This window comes from Actinia tenebrosa, unplaced genomic scaffold (genome assembly GCF_029948245.1).
Source record: "Actinia tenebrosa isolate PJP-AT-01 unplaced genomic scaffold, QUT_ActTen_1.0 PGA_scaffold10__47_contigs__length_13832649, whole genome shotgun sequence".
NCBI lineage: Eukaryota > Metazoa > Cnidaria > Anthozoa > Actiniaria > Actiniidae > Actinia > Actinia tenebrosa.
Genome location: NW_028292570.1, coordinates 2,834,085 through 2,852,663, shown reverse-complemented (window position 1 = coordinate 2,852,663; position 18,579 = coordinate 2,834,085). Strand labels below are relative to the sequence as shown.

The window sequence follows — 18,579 nt, the reverse complement described above, 5'->3', positions numbered from 1 at the left end:
CTTACTAAGGTAGGGCGACTTTTTCTAGAAAATTCTTCCCTTTTTGTTTTGTTTTAATAAACTCGTAAATGAATTCGTAATTGAGCTTTTTCTTTAGACTTGAGGATGGCTTCATTAAAATGGTTCACGGCTTTGATATACCGTCACTGATATAAGCCCTTCAGCATTGGGGAAACATTTCGCCAAATCTCATTAAATCAGAATAAAATAAAATACTGTGGCTCATAGATATTTGATAAATTGATTGCTCAGTTCAAAACGAGAATTGTTTATAATTTTTTGGAGGAGAAATAAATCTTTATCGTTGAAGAAAGTGAAATGAAATGATTTTTTGGGGGGGAAAAATTACAATGTTTTGGCTGGGTTGAATGACGCCACAACGTCATGAATTATGCATAAAGGAGACACCATGGCTGTACGGCCGAAAGGTCATCCACTTTGTTCTGTGTTTACGAGGCTAAATCTTCAAAACAACAAGACAAACACCCTCAAAATGCTTTTTTCTTAGTCGTTTGGTGAGAAGGAACACTGTTATGCCTCGTAGTTGTGATATGGGAGCTCGTTTGTTAAGAGAATGGCTTCAGTTCGACAAGATGTAAACAGCAGCAAATGGTTGACTTTGATAGATGGAAACGAAGATGAGGCGAGTGTTTCTCCCACTAAAACTCACCCCGATTTCTCTTCAAGTCTAAGACAAGGCGAAATCTTGATCGAAGGGGAATTCAGTGAGCTTGATAATCAGTTATGGGTCGACAAGAACGTTCGTATTTTGATCACATCGGAGTTTCTCTACCTGACTGAAAAGGGATCAAAAAACAAGATCAAAAAACAAGCACATGTTCTTCAACCTGAGGCCACAAAAAGGGTCTCGAAATTTAGCCGATCTGAAATAAAAACAGAAATAATTGAAGGGTGTTCATATACGTTTAAGGCTAAGTGGTGTAAGGAGAGTCGATGGAAGAAGTATCGATTATGTGGTGTGGTAAATGAGGTGGAGTGGCAAAAATGGATGAACAGTTTTCGGTTATCTTCAATGGAATCAAGATCCAAAGATTTCGAGATTCCGCCAATGGCTCTGCCAGAATCGGGAACAAACACGGATATGTCGTCCTCAGACGACGACGAGGAAGAAGAACTAGATACAGAGGAATTGTCGTTGCCCAAGTGTTTGCCTTTATGTGTGGATCGAACGATGTCAATGCTCTCAATGACCATGCTCAACCCGAGCAATGTGCGTAAACTCGCCATCTCTAATCTACAAAAAGACAACTCTATGAAGAGGGCATCTTTAGGGACGATAGGGAGCGAAAACGAAGATGTATTTGAATATTTAGGGGCAGGTTCTCTATTGAGGTCAAATTCACACCCCAGATTATCTTATACCAAGCCGTTTTGCACATTTTCACTCATGAACATTTCGGAATTGAGTAACGTGAATATAGATGATGATCTCAAAACCAGGAAGGGAACCGTGGAGTCGGGAAGCCTAGATCCAACGGTTGTACAGCAGATTAAATCAAAATCAATTGAAAGACATCGGAGAGTTACTAAATATCCTCAGAATGTCACTGCAGCTGAACTTGCACTCCATAATAGGATTGAGTATCTTAGAGCGCATCCTAGTAATTTAAACTTTGTGCGCAGACATTTATGGGATGAAAAGACTCTTGCTGTTCCATCATCGTGTCACCATAACCGTAGATTATCCCTCTCTTTAGCTCTTAATAGCGATGCAAACAGGATTCCTCAAGGTAGTGAGAATGCATTTGGCATTTGTCAAGTTAAACAGCAATTATTAAGAACAGAGAGTTCTCCAGCACGACCTGTGTACTTATCTGGAATTAAAACTACAGGGACTCCAAGTAAGAGAACCCCAGTTGCTAGACGCCTTAATTTTAAGGATGATATGGTTGTTGAGGAACATGGTTTAGATCAAAAACCTCAGAAAGCAAAAGTACGGAGATTTTGGACCATTCTTAACAAGAAACGACCTAGAAATCTTCCGTCATTACCAGATATTCCATTTTCACCTGCAAAAGAATATCCTAATGACTTTGATAGTAGTCCCTCTAAATTGCAAAGAGGGAAGAGTTTTAGTGCCGGAATGGGTCGCAGTAGACATTCTGAAGAAATAAATTGCGACAAAGAACTGAGAAGGAACAAAGTATCATACAAATCTACCGTTACGTCACCATTACCTGCTAGACAAGGTAAGAATTAAACATCTTAAATAACTTTAATAAATTATTATTAATTATCATAAAGTATTTGAGATATAACGAGTGAGCTGTAGAGCACTCAAAAAGCAAGAGAAATACACTCTGCTATGCCTCGTGTTCCTAAGCTTGCTCTTTCTAATCCTCTACAGCTCCCAGCATGTTTATATCACAGTACAGAGGCATGCATGCATATTGTATTTTTTCTTATATGAGACAGTGTTCATATATGCCTGTTTTTTTTAAATTGAAATTAATTTATGAATGTGCAGGTCTTGTTGCACCTTCATGAATTTTTGTTTGTACATCCATGTGCGCCGTTCACATTATCCATTCATTAAGCCATTTTGAATGGTTATTGCATGACTAGTTGTAGACAAAGAGGTTACAGTAGATGTTTATGCAAAGGTTTTTATCAAGCGTGAAGGCTAGATAATAGATATGTATTGATCAAGGTCATTCTGATTTGCACAGTCATTATATTGTAAGGAAGATCCACTAAGATTCCAAAGTATGGGATTACATTTTCTGCTACAGAATCCAAACAAGCTCATCATCAATCACAATGAAGATGTTCATTATCAAAACTAGACAAAAATCATTTTATTAGTATACATAGAGAATACAAATATCCTCTCAAATTCATATTCAAAGATGTCAATTTTTATCTTGACCATTTTGCATATTACAGTATGATGCATTAGAAATCATTAAAATGCCGACATTAATTTCAAATCCTCTATTTTTGTGTGATATTTCTTAAAACCAAGTAGCCAATATTCTCAATTTTTTTTCATTTTTTATCTTGGGAAGTTTGTGACACATCACATTAAGAAAACATTGAATCAAAATATTATGAAAATAGGTTATTTTTCACTTTGTTTTGATGTAAAAATCTGGCATGTTTTACCCCAGGTTAAGTGGCATTGCCACTAAAAGCTTTTTATCATACAAGTTGTTGTCAAAATAATGGAAAATGTGCATGTGATCATTTTGTTTAGTTGCTCAAATGTATTTATAATGCTGTCTTAGAAAGAGGCATAACCGCCATTATTTTTTCACGAAAAATATTCTAATTGATTGATTTGTTTCTTTAAATTTATCAATACCCTGAAACAACCTCTGAGCTGATCAAAGGCAGGGCAGGGCTAACTCAAAGATCGAACCCTGAAACAACCTCTGGGCGGATCTAAGTCAGGCCATGGCTAACTCACAGATCGAACCCTGAAACAACCTCTGGGCTGATCCAAGCCAGGGCAAGGCAAACTCACAGATCAAACCCTGAAACAACCTCTGGTCTGATCTAAGTCAGGGCATGGCTAACTCACAGATCAAACCCTGAAACAACCTCTGGGCTGATCTAAGTCAGGGCGGGGCTAACTCACATATCGAACCCTGAAACAACCTCTGGGCTGATCCAAGCCAGGGCAAGGCAAACTCACAGATATCAAACCCTGAAACAACCTCTTATTTGATCTAAGTCAGGGCGGGGCTAACTCACATATCGAACCCTGAAACAACCTCTGGGCTGATCCAAGCCAGGGCAAGGCAAACTCACAGATATCAAACCCTGAAACAACCTCTTATTTGATCTAAGTCAGGGCATGGCTAACTCACAAATTGAAAAGAAATTCTGCATGTTAGGTGTTGCAGAGGGAGGAAAAACCCTCAAATCAAAGGAGAGACCTAACAAATTCTACTCACATGTGATGCGAGTCCTGGAATCGAACCTGAGACACAAGAAGGGAAAAGAGAATGCACTTCTACTTTATGTCACTCTTGATTCCCATATTGAATGAAGGGAAGGATAAATGAGCATTAGTTAAACAGTTTCAATTTCAAACAGTTACTTTCTATCCACTAATTGCCCTATTTCACTACGACGTCACTGCTTGTTTATGTGGGAGATAGAATCGCCAAATCCAATAGAAAATTCAACAAAATTTGCTCCTAGCAAAACAGGTTAATCTAAAATGGCCTGGTTTTCAGATATAATATGTGTTAATATGTACTAAAAAATATTCTGAGCGTTTGCTGGCTATTCTACTTCTCTTTGTGGATTGATATGGGTTTTAGAACAATTTTCGGTGAATTTGCGTTGATTTGACCCCCTCCGATGACCATGATCCTTTGCCTTCAAACAATAGATTGTTTTGATGTCACGTCATAGTGAAATAGGGCAATTGTACATACATGTTCAATTAGTGTTATTATTCATGAAATAAGCACACAAATAAGTCGTTAAGAAAGATAAGTGTTTTACCAAAAATACTGTAAGCACTTTTAAGATTTGATTTGAAAGCTCCAAAGCCACTTGACAATTTAAGAGATAACAGAAAATCTTCCATAAACATCTTGAAAATGACTCATTTTACGTCTTTAGTCACTTGAATTGAGAGGCATAACCCTGAGGAAATGAGGTTTTTGCCTGTAAAAAGCAAGTCCCTTGGCATGTCTAAATCATCCTTACACGCTAATTCTCATGTTGCAAGCTGTCGTTACTCAAGGGACATTTTTGATTCTTGTTTTTTTTTGAAGATTATCACCTCTTCTTTTCTCAGTTACACCAGTATGTCATTAAAACAAATCAACCAAAATGTGGTACACTAGCTATTCTTAGGTTGGCCTATTTCCAATAGACTTATCTTACTATGTCATATTCAAAATCATACAAAAGAAAGAGAATAGATTGATGATATTACCAGAGTCTTTTATTTCCACGCTTGAAGAGCAAGGGAATTCAATTTTTGAAGCTTAAATACTGTAGATTTTAGAAATATTGTTTTTCAACAAGAGATTAGTGTGTATCTTGGGCGGTAACAACAACATGCTGAATAATTAATTAATCTCCTAACTTCTGGTTAATAGTCCCTTTCACAGTTCCCTGCGCCATCTTGAAAGGTAGACATGCCTTTGCATCAAAGCAAGATGAACGGTGAGCTTGCAATGATAGAGACGTGAATAATTGTACAAGGTGTTTAAAAAAGGTCTTTGTCATTGCAAGCTCACCGTTCATCTCGCTTCGATGCATAGGCACGGCTACCTTTCAAGATGGCGCAGGGAACTGTGAAAGGGCCTATTGCCTAGGGCTACACCAGGCGGTGACCTAGACGGCCATTAATATTCTGGCTCACTCAAGCAAATAATTCAAAATAAGATGACCACTAGACATTAGTTATTCATTCAATAACGGCTCATTTGATTGTAGTTATATCTATTGATCTCTTCAGTGAACACTGTTGGAGTTATTACGATGATTCTGTGAGCATTGTCTGGCAATATTTTATTTTTATTTTATAACATTGATCATTCGTGGAATAGAAGCATTTTATAGTTAATAAGTTATTGGATTTGATAGACTTATGAGAGATTATTGTTCATTATCACTGTTATCTTCACTATCATCAGTCAGCATCATTCATAACCATCATCATCATCAGTCATCATCACTGTCATCATTCATCATCCCCGGTATGTTCGCCATTATCAGTCCTAATCACCATCATTGTTATCAGTCATCATCATCATTCATCATCACCGGTATGTTCACCATCATCAGTCCTCATCACCATTATTGTTATCAGTCATCATCATCATCATCACCATCATCAGTCCTCATTGCCATCATTGTTATCGGTCATCATCATCATCATCACCATCATCAGCATCATTGTTATCACTCATCATCACTATCATCATCTGTTAACATCATCACCAACATCATCAACACCATTATTAACACTATTTATCTTAACCATCATATTGATGGTGATGATAATTATGATGATGATGACGAAAGAACATTCCTAACGTATCATTTGATGAGCCTCATTCAATCCAAATTCCTTGTTCTAATGCCTAACGTGCACATCTTTTATCAGTGAGTCGAGAGAAATTATATTTACTGATATTGGAATCCCTGTGTCAAACTAACCGAGTACCTAAGCGAAGACTGGTGAAACGCGATGCATTGCGTTACAATCGTTTCAGTCATGAAATGAAAGCACCGATATATAAAAGTAACGATTGGGCTCCCTGAGTTCAAATGACCGGGTACCCTAGAGAGAACTGATAAAACGGAACGCCTCGCCTTGCGTTACAATTGTTTCAGACGCGAAATAAGAAACTGAAGGAGTGCACGTTGGAAAGACAATGAAATTAAAGCTTTAAGTAATCCGTTCCATTGCGTTACAGTCGTTACAGTCACGTAATATCGAATACTTCCTTTCCGTTGTCACTGGAGTTGATGCACAAAACTGAAGCGTGCAGTCTTGTATGACAGTACTCTGTACCTTATAGCTCTTATGTTTGGTGCGTCATTTTGAAATCAGAATTGAGATGTATTCTCAGGATCGGCTATTGCTATCTCCTCTCCTCTCCTCTCCTCTCCTCTCCTCTCCTCTCCTCTCCTCTTAATCTCGTATTGATTTGCATACCCTTACAAAACCGTACAAAATTAGAATATTATTTATTGTCGAAAAGTTCCGTTACCTGCAAAATTTTCCCCGAAAAAGGAAAAGAAATTAAGGACGTGGGAGGTGTCGAAACTCAAGAACTGTCATAAAACGTCCACGAGACTAGTAATATGACCTCTAGCGATGCTCAGAAGATTCCAATCAGGTCAAATCATACGCTCTCTTACGGACAGAACTACTTTGACAGTATCAGTCAGAACCAAGCACGCAGGGGCACCGCTGGCGTCTGCTAGTGCTATTTACATTTCATATTTTACCAGTTAATTTAGGATCCGAATAGTATGCTTTTTATGCTGTCAAATCTAGAAGATGGAGATTTTAGGGCATCTGTATGATAACTCTTTCCATGACGAAAGATTCAATCCTCTTTACTTCCGTTCACAAGGAAGCTTATGGTCTATTCTAACTGCTCAATTTGACGAAGATAACGGAGGTAGGAATTCTTGATTTGTATTCATAGATTCGTAGCCCAGTAAAAACAACTATTTTTCGATGATAGAGGCGACGTCTCCGTTTTCAGAAGTATTGATGTTGCCGTAATAGAATGTATAGTAAAATACGTTGTGGTGACAATACGAGTGATAGGAGGCGAAAAGTATTAATGGAATGAAAACACTCAGAACCAATAACTGCTTTAACATAAGTCTTATAAGTCGTAATAATTAATTGTGCTTTAAAGCATTTGTATCACACGAAAAAAGGCTTTAGTTTAAGTTATCAGTACATTAGCATAAAGCAACTTACCATCCTTGGAGTAAGGCGGCCTGAAACGCTTGAATATGACGAGCATACGAAAAATATTTGGGATTTCCTTCACATTGATCCAACAATGTTCAAATTGTTGAAACTGTGTTGAAATTGTTTTCCAAAATATCTTCGTTACCTTACTCATTTTCATGCATAGTAAGTGCTCTATTAACTGAACTTCTGTAATGCATTAAGATCGTTTTTCGCCGGATGCTGTTTTCAAAATTTTCTTTATCCTATTTTTATTCTAAGATGTTTTCTTAATTCACCAGACATTGATAAGGATTTTTCGTCGTATTTTCTTGTCGTCTCACTGCAATGTTTTTTTCACATCAGTAAACAACTTTTAATCTTACGTAAAAATCAGACTATCGTGGGAAGTTAGGGATTTTTAAGGTTAATTTGGTGTAAATTCTAGAAAAAAACCCAAATCTACTAACTTGGAGTCAAAATATCGTACTATTCCGACTAATGTTCAGAAGGTTTTTCGTATTTATAAAATGGTTGTTGCTCTACAATAAAAATGTATAGAAAATGTACAACAAGCATTTAGGAATTTGAACATAACTCATTTCTTTTACAACTACTTTTTATCTCGAAAATTCGTCCGTCAAAAAAATATTTTTAATTAAGTTGGTGATTTTTTCCTGTTCTCAGCCTGGAACCTCTACTGATTATGGTATAATTGTTAACTTTATATTTTAGTACAGTTAGGTTTTGGCGCCATTTTAGTGTCACTTTTATGTACGTCAAAGGGGAGTAAATATGTAATTAGTTGGGAATTTAAATTAATTGTTATTCAAACAAAAAAAATCTTTTTATTTATTTTGTTTCCATCTGTCATTAACAATGTCTAGGCTAGGCTTCCTTTAGTTAATCCCGAGAACGAGTCCAAGCATGACCAAAACAAAAGAAAAAGGGGAATGCGGACAATACAAAATTGTATGTACTTAAATCGCATTCGACATTTGACAGCCTTTGCTCCGATTTACTTTTTTTTTTTTTTTTTTTTTTTTTTTTTTTTTTTTTTACTGTAATCTGATTTATTAGTTAAGAGCCGAAATATTTTTGAAAAACTGTAATTATCCATTAAAAACTAGGAATTTCTAATATCTAAACCTAGGATTTTGAAAATTTTCAAACAAAAAATTCCCACAAACAGTGTGTACAACAAGGTACATTTTACCAACGTACAACGTACGTGAATGGAATAAAAATCTAGGTTAAGTAAAGTTGTGCTGCATGTTTCTTCATGCCACGAAAGACAACAACATTTGCATTTAGCTTTATATTTTAAAAGCCCAAATTGAATTCCATGCTTATTTGTTTTGTCTTATTTGGTATTAATACATTTTATCCAAGAAACAAAACGTCTCTTTTGTTGACGTAAAAAAATTCCAATTCTATTTTATTTGGCTTTACTCTCGAGCTAAAAAGTCTACTTTCTTAAACCTGGGATTTGTAGATTGTTATTTTATATACTGATTGTATTTTTTTGGCTGCTAAATTGTCATCTTTTTAAATTTCACTACCTTTTGGCTTTGAGAATGGGATTTCTGTCAAATCTCTGTCAAATTTTATTGCTATTTGAACTGACCATAAGAATACAAAAACGTCAAAGCAACTTCGTTACTTTAAGAAATATAAAATATAAATATTGTTACTTTATCAAAAGATAATTTATATCGAATTAATGATTTTTCTTGGAAGTCTTTTGTTTTGATCTAAAAATGATGTTCATCAGGGAATTCCCAAATTGTTCTATTTTTAGCCGTTTTGTTATGGTTAGTTTCTGAAAGGAAGCTCCTTAAAGTATTTGACGTATCGCTTCCTTTCATGCGACTTAAACAACACGTTTATTAACTTCAACAACATGACCTTATAAATGTGGGAGGATATTCCTCATTCAGTACAACTCTCCGTGCAAGAACTAAGAATGCCAAGTGATAAAATTGTCGAAAAAAACGAACAAAATCTGGCTGAGGAAAGCGAGGGGGGAAGCCTTTCTTGTACAGATTCGAGCGATGACAATGAAAGCGAAGGTGACTGAGACCAGACTGAACATGCTCTGATTTTCCAAGAAACTATTAATTCATAACACTCTTATGATTTATTTTACTTTTATTTATGGAAGAAACATATATCTAATACTTTCTAATTCTTTTAAGGCGTTTTTCTTTTTCTTTTTTCTTTTTAATATTATTTGAATTCAGCTAAACTGCTTTCGTTCTGCTGTTTGTTGTTCACATCACAAGACTTTGCAGAAGTGAAAGTGTAGAACATCCTAGCTCATTATCAAACGAGTTCTCATTTTTCTTTTAATGAATATTATTCACTGATGCAAAAAAAGAACCTACTTGCTCCAATACTTTCAATATTTTTCTAACATCTCGGTCATAACATGGTTTTTATGCCCTTGTTGGATAGATATTGTTCATAAGGGTAGATTATTTCATTTTGATTCTTAGATGTCAATTTGATTTGCAATTTTTAATGCAAAAATGAAAGATTAAATTATCAATTAATTAATCAATTAATCGTGTGAAGATGTTAATTAATTATGGTGTTTTGTATTTATCTAATTATCCATTCAGTCTTAATTCGTTAGTATATATTTATTCTTATTTAATTTATTTATTTAATATTTCATTTATTTATTTGATATTAATATATTTTTTATTGATTTGTTTGCTTATCTATTCGTATTTTAATTATTTATATATAGTATTGTTCCTTATTTATTTATTTATATATTTACTTATTTATTTATTGCAGATTCTGTCAATGATTCACCCTTCAGTAGAAAATGGACCTCACCAGGAAACACAGGTAACTCACTCTCTAACTCTAAAAATAACCTCCGTCACCGCGTGACATCTGTTGTATCCTAGCAACGCGCCCTTGTTCATCTTAGGCATCTACTCAGTTCTTAGAGCAGTTTTCGTATGACTGTGAAAATGTGACGGTACGAACATGGTCACGCCAAGGTCACGGCACTGCCAGACCAGTCACATTGCGCGAGAAAAAAATCAGCCAATCAAAATTCTAGGAAACATCACGGTCACGACACGGCACGCTTACGACACTAAGCTTTTCAAGGTCATGTGAAAACTGCTCCATGGTCGTGTAATGTTTACTCCATCGAAAGATTTTGTCTCGCTCTGCGTCTCGCCTCTTCAGTAGATTTTCTCACAGATAAAGTTGAATTGCGCTGAATCCCGCGAAGAATTTCAAGTGAAGACGTCAATAATTTTTCTATTCAAGAAGCCTTATATATTTATTCCCTCTCCTCTCCTCTCCTCTCCTCTCCTCTCCTCTCCTCTTGTCCATTCTTGTCTTGTTTCCACTTCCCTAACGGGATTTCATCAAAACCCATTTTCTCCCAAGTGTCTCAAAACAGTCGCGATTAAAACCTCCCTTACAATATCATTATTAATGCTATTCACATAAACCAAAGAGTACTTGGATATCTAGCCATTCCTTCCTTACGTTCAATAGTATCCGGCATCGTGTGGTATCTCGTAAAGTATGTCTTGTTTAGAGTAGTTATGTCTGTAAAATACATAATGAGTCCAAAATGAGGTCATTATCATCGCCATTGACGTTATAAATATGCCCCAAAGCACTGTATACATTACATTTATCTTACCATCGCGAAACCATAGTAGAGCTTTAAAACTTAAATATACTTTATTTACGATACATTCATCAAATAGTAAAAATCGTCAACATTCTTTATCAGTTTTGAAAAGATTATAGATGTCTGTAAACACTTATTTTTTTAGTAAAACTACTCTAAATTTGTAATTTCATTGGGTGAATAAATGTTTTTGTTCTAGTGTTTCGTCGCTCCGAGAACATTCCACTTGAAAATCATGAATATTTAAAACCACTTTATCTTCGATAGATGACGGTGTAACATGTCATCCATCGTAGCGGAAGGATCTAGACATCTTAAACATGCACGACTTGCATAGCTTATCTAAAAAACTATACAATTTTCCAGAGGCTCGAGATAGTCAACTTGGCGGGTTAAATTTTTCTCTAAGCGTCTTATTTTCCAGCTAATGAGCTGTTTTCTTTGGGAATAATGCATCCTGTAGATGATTCGCCGTTGCTATTTTATTTATACTTAACGGGAAAGTACAAATGTTATTCGTTAAGGGATATAACAGACCTAGATGGTGAGTACTGCATCTATTTTCCAATCTCACAATGAACTTAAAACTCCACATTTTGGGTCATTTTATTCGAGAGTAAATAGAAAAAAATTCTCATGATTCTATCATTTTTCTATTCGCAATTAACGAATATTTCAGTATTTTTATATTTTAGTTTTATAAAGCTCATGGTTTTTACGTAGTGTATTTATTCATTATTGAACTATTAATCTAGCCTTAATATAAGATATTAAAGACTATTTATCTTATAAGAATATTATAAGAAATATTATAAGATATAAAAGAAAGTTAGATTTTTAAATTTTCAAGACATTTCCGCCGGAAAGCATTTTAAGGCCAATATAGAGAACAAATAAAAAGTTTCATTTACTATTTCTCATTTCTTAATCCTTCGAAAAAATTTAAAATTTTGAATTTGTTTAATTGACATTTAAGATTTTCAAGTCTTGCATGTATTTTTTATTATTTCCTGAACTGAAAATTCCACAAATGTTTCGTTTGACAGCTACTAGAGCTTCTACAATATTTACAATAAACAAAAGTTGGAAATTCATGATTTCAAACTAAAGAAGTCGTATAAGAACGTGCAAACCGTTATACCAGCACTATCCAGAGCTTTGGTAAAATGCCCTCTTTTTTCTAACTGTTGAAATTTCGCTAGCTTTCTCGGCTTTTTGGACTAAATAAACTTGTACGTGCTTGCTGAAGCGAATCATTTGCATGTTTATGAACATTTAATCCAGTCATTCTTCATTGACTTTGTCTCGGTTAGCTGAATATCTTAAATGTATAGACTAACAGTCAAAGTAAAGGAAAGGGATGACTCTACTATTATTTTTATACTGCTTTAGGAAGTTTGATAAGAGCGTAGATAAAAGCGAGTAAAAAGTTCTAAACTTGAAAAAACTGGGTCGAGTTGGCGTTGCAGTGCATTGTGGGACGGTTTTAACGGACCTTATTCAAGATGGCGTCTATTTTGCCCTTTCAAACATCCCCAATGAACTTATGTGCCAACTCAAAACAGTTTTTCCCTCTACCTCGGAATGGCTTATTCTAGTCGGTTTGTATTTACCACGAAATATTTTTTGTTTTTTCAGGAAGCGTCAGAAAAAAGCTTGTTCAAAAATTTCTTTCTCCAATTCTCAAATCCACCTCTTCGGAAGAAAACGGAGTGGGCCGAGCGACGAGCCCTACGGAACCCCCTTACAGCCCAGATGTTGGGGACGAACTACTAAATGGCTGGCCACGAGGGCTGGTTGACATAGACGCTACAACCTTTGCTAAAGAGATCACATTGATTGACAAGGAACTATTCGTTAGAATATTATGGCATGAGTTGGAAAGCTGTGGATGGATGACCAAAGACAAGGTAACCTTGACAACGATAACTTATAATGACGTCATTTCCGTTCTAGTGTGGAATAGGCAAAGTTTCAATAGAAATTTCTGGTTTGTACTAATTCTGATTTTTCTTTCTCTCTTTTCCACAGTACGTACGTTCACCAAACGTTATGGAAATAGTTGAATTTTTTAATCGAATTGCTCTACTGGTTGCTACCGAGATTCTGAGTGAGGAGACACCTCAAGCCAGGGCGCGCGTCATATCTAAAGTGATTCAGGTCAGTAAACTGTTGTACCAACCACTTAATCGCCAGGGCACGGGTTCAAATCCCGTTCAAGACTCACAGTCTTTCCATTTGCAGCTGCATAAGTTGCATGAAATACTGCGAGGATCAGCTCAATTTGATACAACCACTTAATGAAATCGTAGATAGTTGCCTATGTCCACCGATGTCCGCGTTTTTTGTCAACAAACAGGGATCTGGAAATTCGTGGAGGGCACATATGATTGACGGAACTAAAAACCCAGACATCTTGAGTTATAGCTAGTTGTTGAGCTATATTCCTAGTTATGAAAGTGGTTGTAAATGTAATGATAAAAAGGTCAATTACACACCGTGAAAAGATGAAAAAACTTACTGACGTTTCTGACGCTAGTCCTTCGTCTTTGCTCTTTCACTCCGACGAAGGACTGGCGTCCGAAACGTCAGTAAGTTTTTTTCACCTTTTCACGGTGTATAATTTACCTTTTTGTCATTGCTGTTTCATTAGAAACACCGACGCAGCTCACACTAGTTTTTAGCTAGTTATCTCTTCTGGTTGTCAATGTGTGTTCTGACATCGTGTTTCAGATCGCAGACAAGTGCAGATTACTCGGTAATTTCAACTCGCTCAAGGCATTAATGGCTGGGCTACAATCTACACCGCTGTACAGAATGAAGGAGACTTGGAAAGAAGTGCCTTCTAAAAGAAAAAAGTAAGAGAATAGCGTAATACAGAAGAATATTAATGATACCGGGAGTAATGGTGATACCGGAAGTAATGAAGCCGCGTTACTACAATTCCTCCAGTTTACCATTTCATGTCTGTGCTCATGTTGGTTACGACCACCTTATAACCCTATTTTCCTTGGATCCGCTCAAGTTTGATAGTATACGAATTTCTGTACTAAAGATTTTCTTTTTCTGCTCACCAGGAAGTTTCGTTATCTTTCACTTCTGATGGGGGAAAGTGATAACTTCGCGTTGTACCGTAAGGAAATGGAAAGTTTATTAGCTAACGGACCCTGTCTACCTTTCCTGGGTGACTTCCTAACTCAGATTGCTCAAACACAAGCTTTCATGTCGGTCAAGCGAAAGAAGCAAAAAACAACGAAGCCAAACGCAGACAGCAAAGCTAAAGACTCAACCGACGGAACCCCAGTGAATGGCGTGACATATTCCAAATGTAACGGCGTGACACATGCGTCACGAAACGAAACGAAATCCTGCCCTGCGACTCCCAGAGAATTCTCACCGGTTACGTCAACCAATAACGTAGAGGAGTCACATGACACCGCTTCGATCACGTGTTCATTGCATGACATGCTGTCACGTGACAGATCCAAGCGAAGCTCGTCGAGGCCGAAGTTTAGACGATTTCACAGTCGGCAGAACAGTACGGATAATGAAACAGTGAGTTTAAGCCATAATCGAAACAACAGCTCTGATATTCTCGACGTCCAAAATGGCCGATTCAAAGGGAAGCTTGTTCCTGCAAGTTCAGACTCTGTAATTACGAACTCCGACAACATGAATGGGCATCCCGATTCATGGAGATTTGGAAATACTCCCCGCTCTACTTCATCCGGAAAACCTCCCTTGCTTAGGCGACTGTCTGAGAGCTCAACGACATCGTTTTTCAGTGGAGGGACTTTTTATGGGAAGCCCAAAAGACGGCTTTCCGAGAGCTCCAAGACTTCCAAGACTCGACGTTTCTTTTTAGACGGAATTGTTCGACGAAGCACCAGTAGCAACTCGGTCAAAGATGGCCGCGTACTGGGGCATAGTTTTAGTACACAGTCTATTCGTGAGGGGTCAATCTCGCCCAATGAGGTTATGGGGAAGAGCGTCAGTACGCCGATCATCAAGGATGGTTGTAATTTATTGTCGCGGGACATCTCACGGGACGTTTCGAGGGAATGCTCGTGTGAAAGACTTAATGAATCCGGGACGTTTGACGAGGAGAAGTGGCAGTCACTTGTGAAATGTACAGAAACTAGTCATATAGGTAAGATGTCAATCAAATTATTATGATGATGATGTGGATTGGCGATGACGTTGATGATGATGACGATGATAAATGATGGTGGTGGTGATGATTATGATTTTGGCGATTATGATATTCATATGATATTGGATTAACCAGGTCTTCTCTCTCCAGGTACTGAACTACAGCTGATCAAGTACCAAATGGCTGCTGTCCAGTACGACTTTGCCAGTAACCCCGACGTACGACAGTTCCTTCTTAACGCGTCCTTCAACACAGAGGAAGAAAACTATAGACTATCCTTAAAACGAGAACCGCCCGTCAAAACCACGTGACATGTAGTCATGGCAACCTAAAAGTATCCATAAATCAAGAACCACGTGACATGTAGACGTAGCAACGAAACACTATAAATAGATTTAGAAATTTTGCAAACACCATGTGACCTGGAACCATAGCAACGAACCCCTTAAAAGGGTATCACTGGTAACCATAGTAACGAGATTTCTCTAATAGACCATTTTTGAATTCCAAATTACGGCTGTGTACAGACTCATTTGCACAGGGTTAGCCTCGTATCAGTGTTTTAAATATTCACAAATACCAACGGTAAAGTAAAGAATGCACAACTTCAACAATACGAACACTTTGAAACTCGACGGACCTTGACTGGTACACGTGAATATTCTGCACAAAATCGAGGCTAATCCCATGTAAGTGAGTCTGTAAACAAGGAACACAGCGGTAATTTGGAACTCGAAAATGGTATATTGGACACGAGTGAAAAACGTCTGCGCATGCTCTGAATCCGTATGCAAATTAGTCAAAACATATGTAAATTTGACTTTCAAACATACCTGATAAATTGGACTTCACAAAATGCCAAAACTTAGTGCCCATGCTTGAAACTTAATGCTAATTCTTTCATATTGTGTTTGTTAATACAGTATCTTGAACTGACAAAAGTATACTTTCGAACTTTTTTGTATACTTAGAGAAAACAAACATTTATTTTCTCACTCAACCTCTTCAAAATTCTTAGAAAACGTGCTGAAATGCAAGCATGCGCAAACGTTTTTTCTAGTGTCGGTTTATTGTGGTTCAGCTGAGTTAAAGCTAAAGAAAATAATGATAAATCAGTACGAAGTGTACATATATAAGTACAAGTGTATATATTAAAATCAAAGTTATCCATAGGACCAAATGTGTATTTTAGCAACTGCAGTTATTAACGGCTGTCTTCGTAAAGAGATTTTTATTTATTTATTTTTCGGAGGTTTTTAACGAGAGAAACAATCCAGAGAGTTAATTTTAACGAGGTGTAATATAGCGTATCTTTTATGTAGATCGTACCCCTTCCAAAGGGGACAAAAACAAGAGGTAGTCCCAGCTGAAGGGTCACCCTACCTTATGAGAGACCGTTAACATGAAGGCAGGGTGACTCTGGTGCTAGGGACAAGTCTTCTGCTTCCTTTCCCAGGAGACACCAAAAACAACAGGTAGTCCTAGCTGAGGGGTCACCCTACCTTATGAGAGACCGTTGACATGAAGGCAGGGTGACCCTGGTGCTAGGGACAAGTCTTTTTTTATCGTCCCCCAGGGGAAAACAAAAGAGTTGGCCCTAGGAGTATAGGGTCACTGCTTCTTCATGCTGTTCAAAATCGAATTCTTTTAATTTTTAACTCCTCCAGATTGTAAACCAATTATAATATCCGCCATTTTGGAGGTCAAATCTCAATACCATTCCTTGTGTGAGTGTTTGTTTAGTGTAACTTTTTCCGTTGGTGCAACATTACATGGTAAATAACCCCATTTTGGTATTTTGCGGGAGTTAATATGGCGAACAGCGATAAAAGTGAGTCATTTCTTCGTATTGTAGATATGAACTCAAGGAACCAATGAGAATAGATTAGGAGTCGTCGAGATTTTGATTTAATGTCTCTCTAGACCTGGGGGTGTAGTAGGACTCCTATGAGACGAATAAAATAACCAGAAGAAATAAAAGAAAATAATAAATTGATTAGAGTGCTTGGACTTTTCTTTAACTTTCACATCATAAATTTAAAGAGAAAATTTACCAATATTATAAAACGGTTTTGCGCATGCTCAATAAAAAAAACTATCCGTCAAAGGGACTAGGCACTAGCGTGCATCAGGGCGGATCAAGAAATATCCGGATACGTGTGGACAGTGAAAACCATTCGAATACGCTGAGTGTGGACGCGAACATTTTTGATACAAAAATTTCCGGATAAGTGTGGACGGGGCCTAAGGTCCTTTCTTTGAGTTTTATCCATATTCATTTGTCTCCTCAAATGCAGCCGTTAAGCAAAACGAAAAACAAAAAAACAAAAAAAATGACGCGTGGTCTGAAATGGGAAAACATTACGCCTGAGCCGAGGATGTGATACATGAATATTTTGAATTTCCATCGCTGCATAATTCTATCTTTTTGATATAAATAAGCTCAATAAGGCCCAGGGCAAACGTCGGACTAGCGTGGAAGGTCGACTAAGGTCCTACGTGGCGGCAAACGTCGAGCCAATGTCGATCTTAGTTTACTCACCCGTTGTTATTATAATTTTAATTGGACATGAAAATGCACGGGGAACGCACGGACATTTGTTTGTGTTTTCCGGATTAATGCATATCCTTGCGGGAACCTGTATTTCATTCGTTTTTTTTTTTTTTGTTTTTGTTTTTTTGTTTTTTTGTTGTTTTTTTTTGTCTCTTTTGCAGAATTCACAATACGCAACGCTTTTGCCCGCCGTCCAGCCCGGCTAATCTTCGTTGCTCTCGAATACAGCACATTGATTGCAGGTCGGCATCTCACAAACCAGGCAAACATATTTGGTTTGGTCAAAACAAAAACTACAAGACTCAAGAGTCTCGTCTCGTGGCAAGGATTTTCTAAACGCGGACATGTTCAGTTTGAGTAGTTTTGCATTTAGTTTCGTATCCAGAGCTCCTCGGTCTCGTTCATCACTCATCTTTGTATAGCGCATGCTCGCCAGGGGGGGGGGGGGGGGGGGGAGGGAATGAGAGTTTGGGAGTTGGGAGAGTGGTTGTTTGCACGGCTCTGGTGTAAGTCATGCGACTTGCATGATTGATTTACTATTTTGCATAATTTATGAATTTAGTTCGGCACGTGTTTAAAACGTGATTGCCGCAAAGTCGCTCCAGAGTCGTAATGTCCGACTTGACTTGTCGAACTTATGCTGGACTCGAACCTATTCAATAGGGTCGTTCTCAATTGCAGCAAACTTCGTACTAGGCTTGAGCCTATTTCAAATGTAATAGGTTCGACTAAATTAAGCTCCTGGTTAGTTCGACGTTTGCCCTAGGCCTAATCCACTTTAAGAGCAAATCCCT

The 18,579-nt window shown here is 37.2% G+C and overlaps 1 protein-coding gene across 1 annotated transcript; it reads left to right on the top strand.

Annotated features, from left to right (window-relative positions):
* Positions 1-407: 407 nt before the first annotated feature.
* On the top strand, positions 408-17,227 carry LOC116298721 (uncharacterized). Its single transcript, XM_031707260.2, has 7 exons — positions 408-2,210; positions 10,214-10,267; positions 12,717-12,988; positions 13,110-13,238; positions 13,812-13,936; positions 14,156-15,228; positions 15,382-17,227. Exons 1-7 carry the CDS (start codon positions 575-577, stop codon positions 15,540-15,542), a joined length of 3,450 nt encoding a protein of 1,149 aa, XP_031563120.1. The 5' UTR covers positions 408-574; the 3' UTR covers positions 15,543-17,227.
* Positions 17,228-18,579: the final 1,352 nt, after the last annotated feature.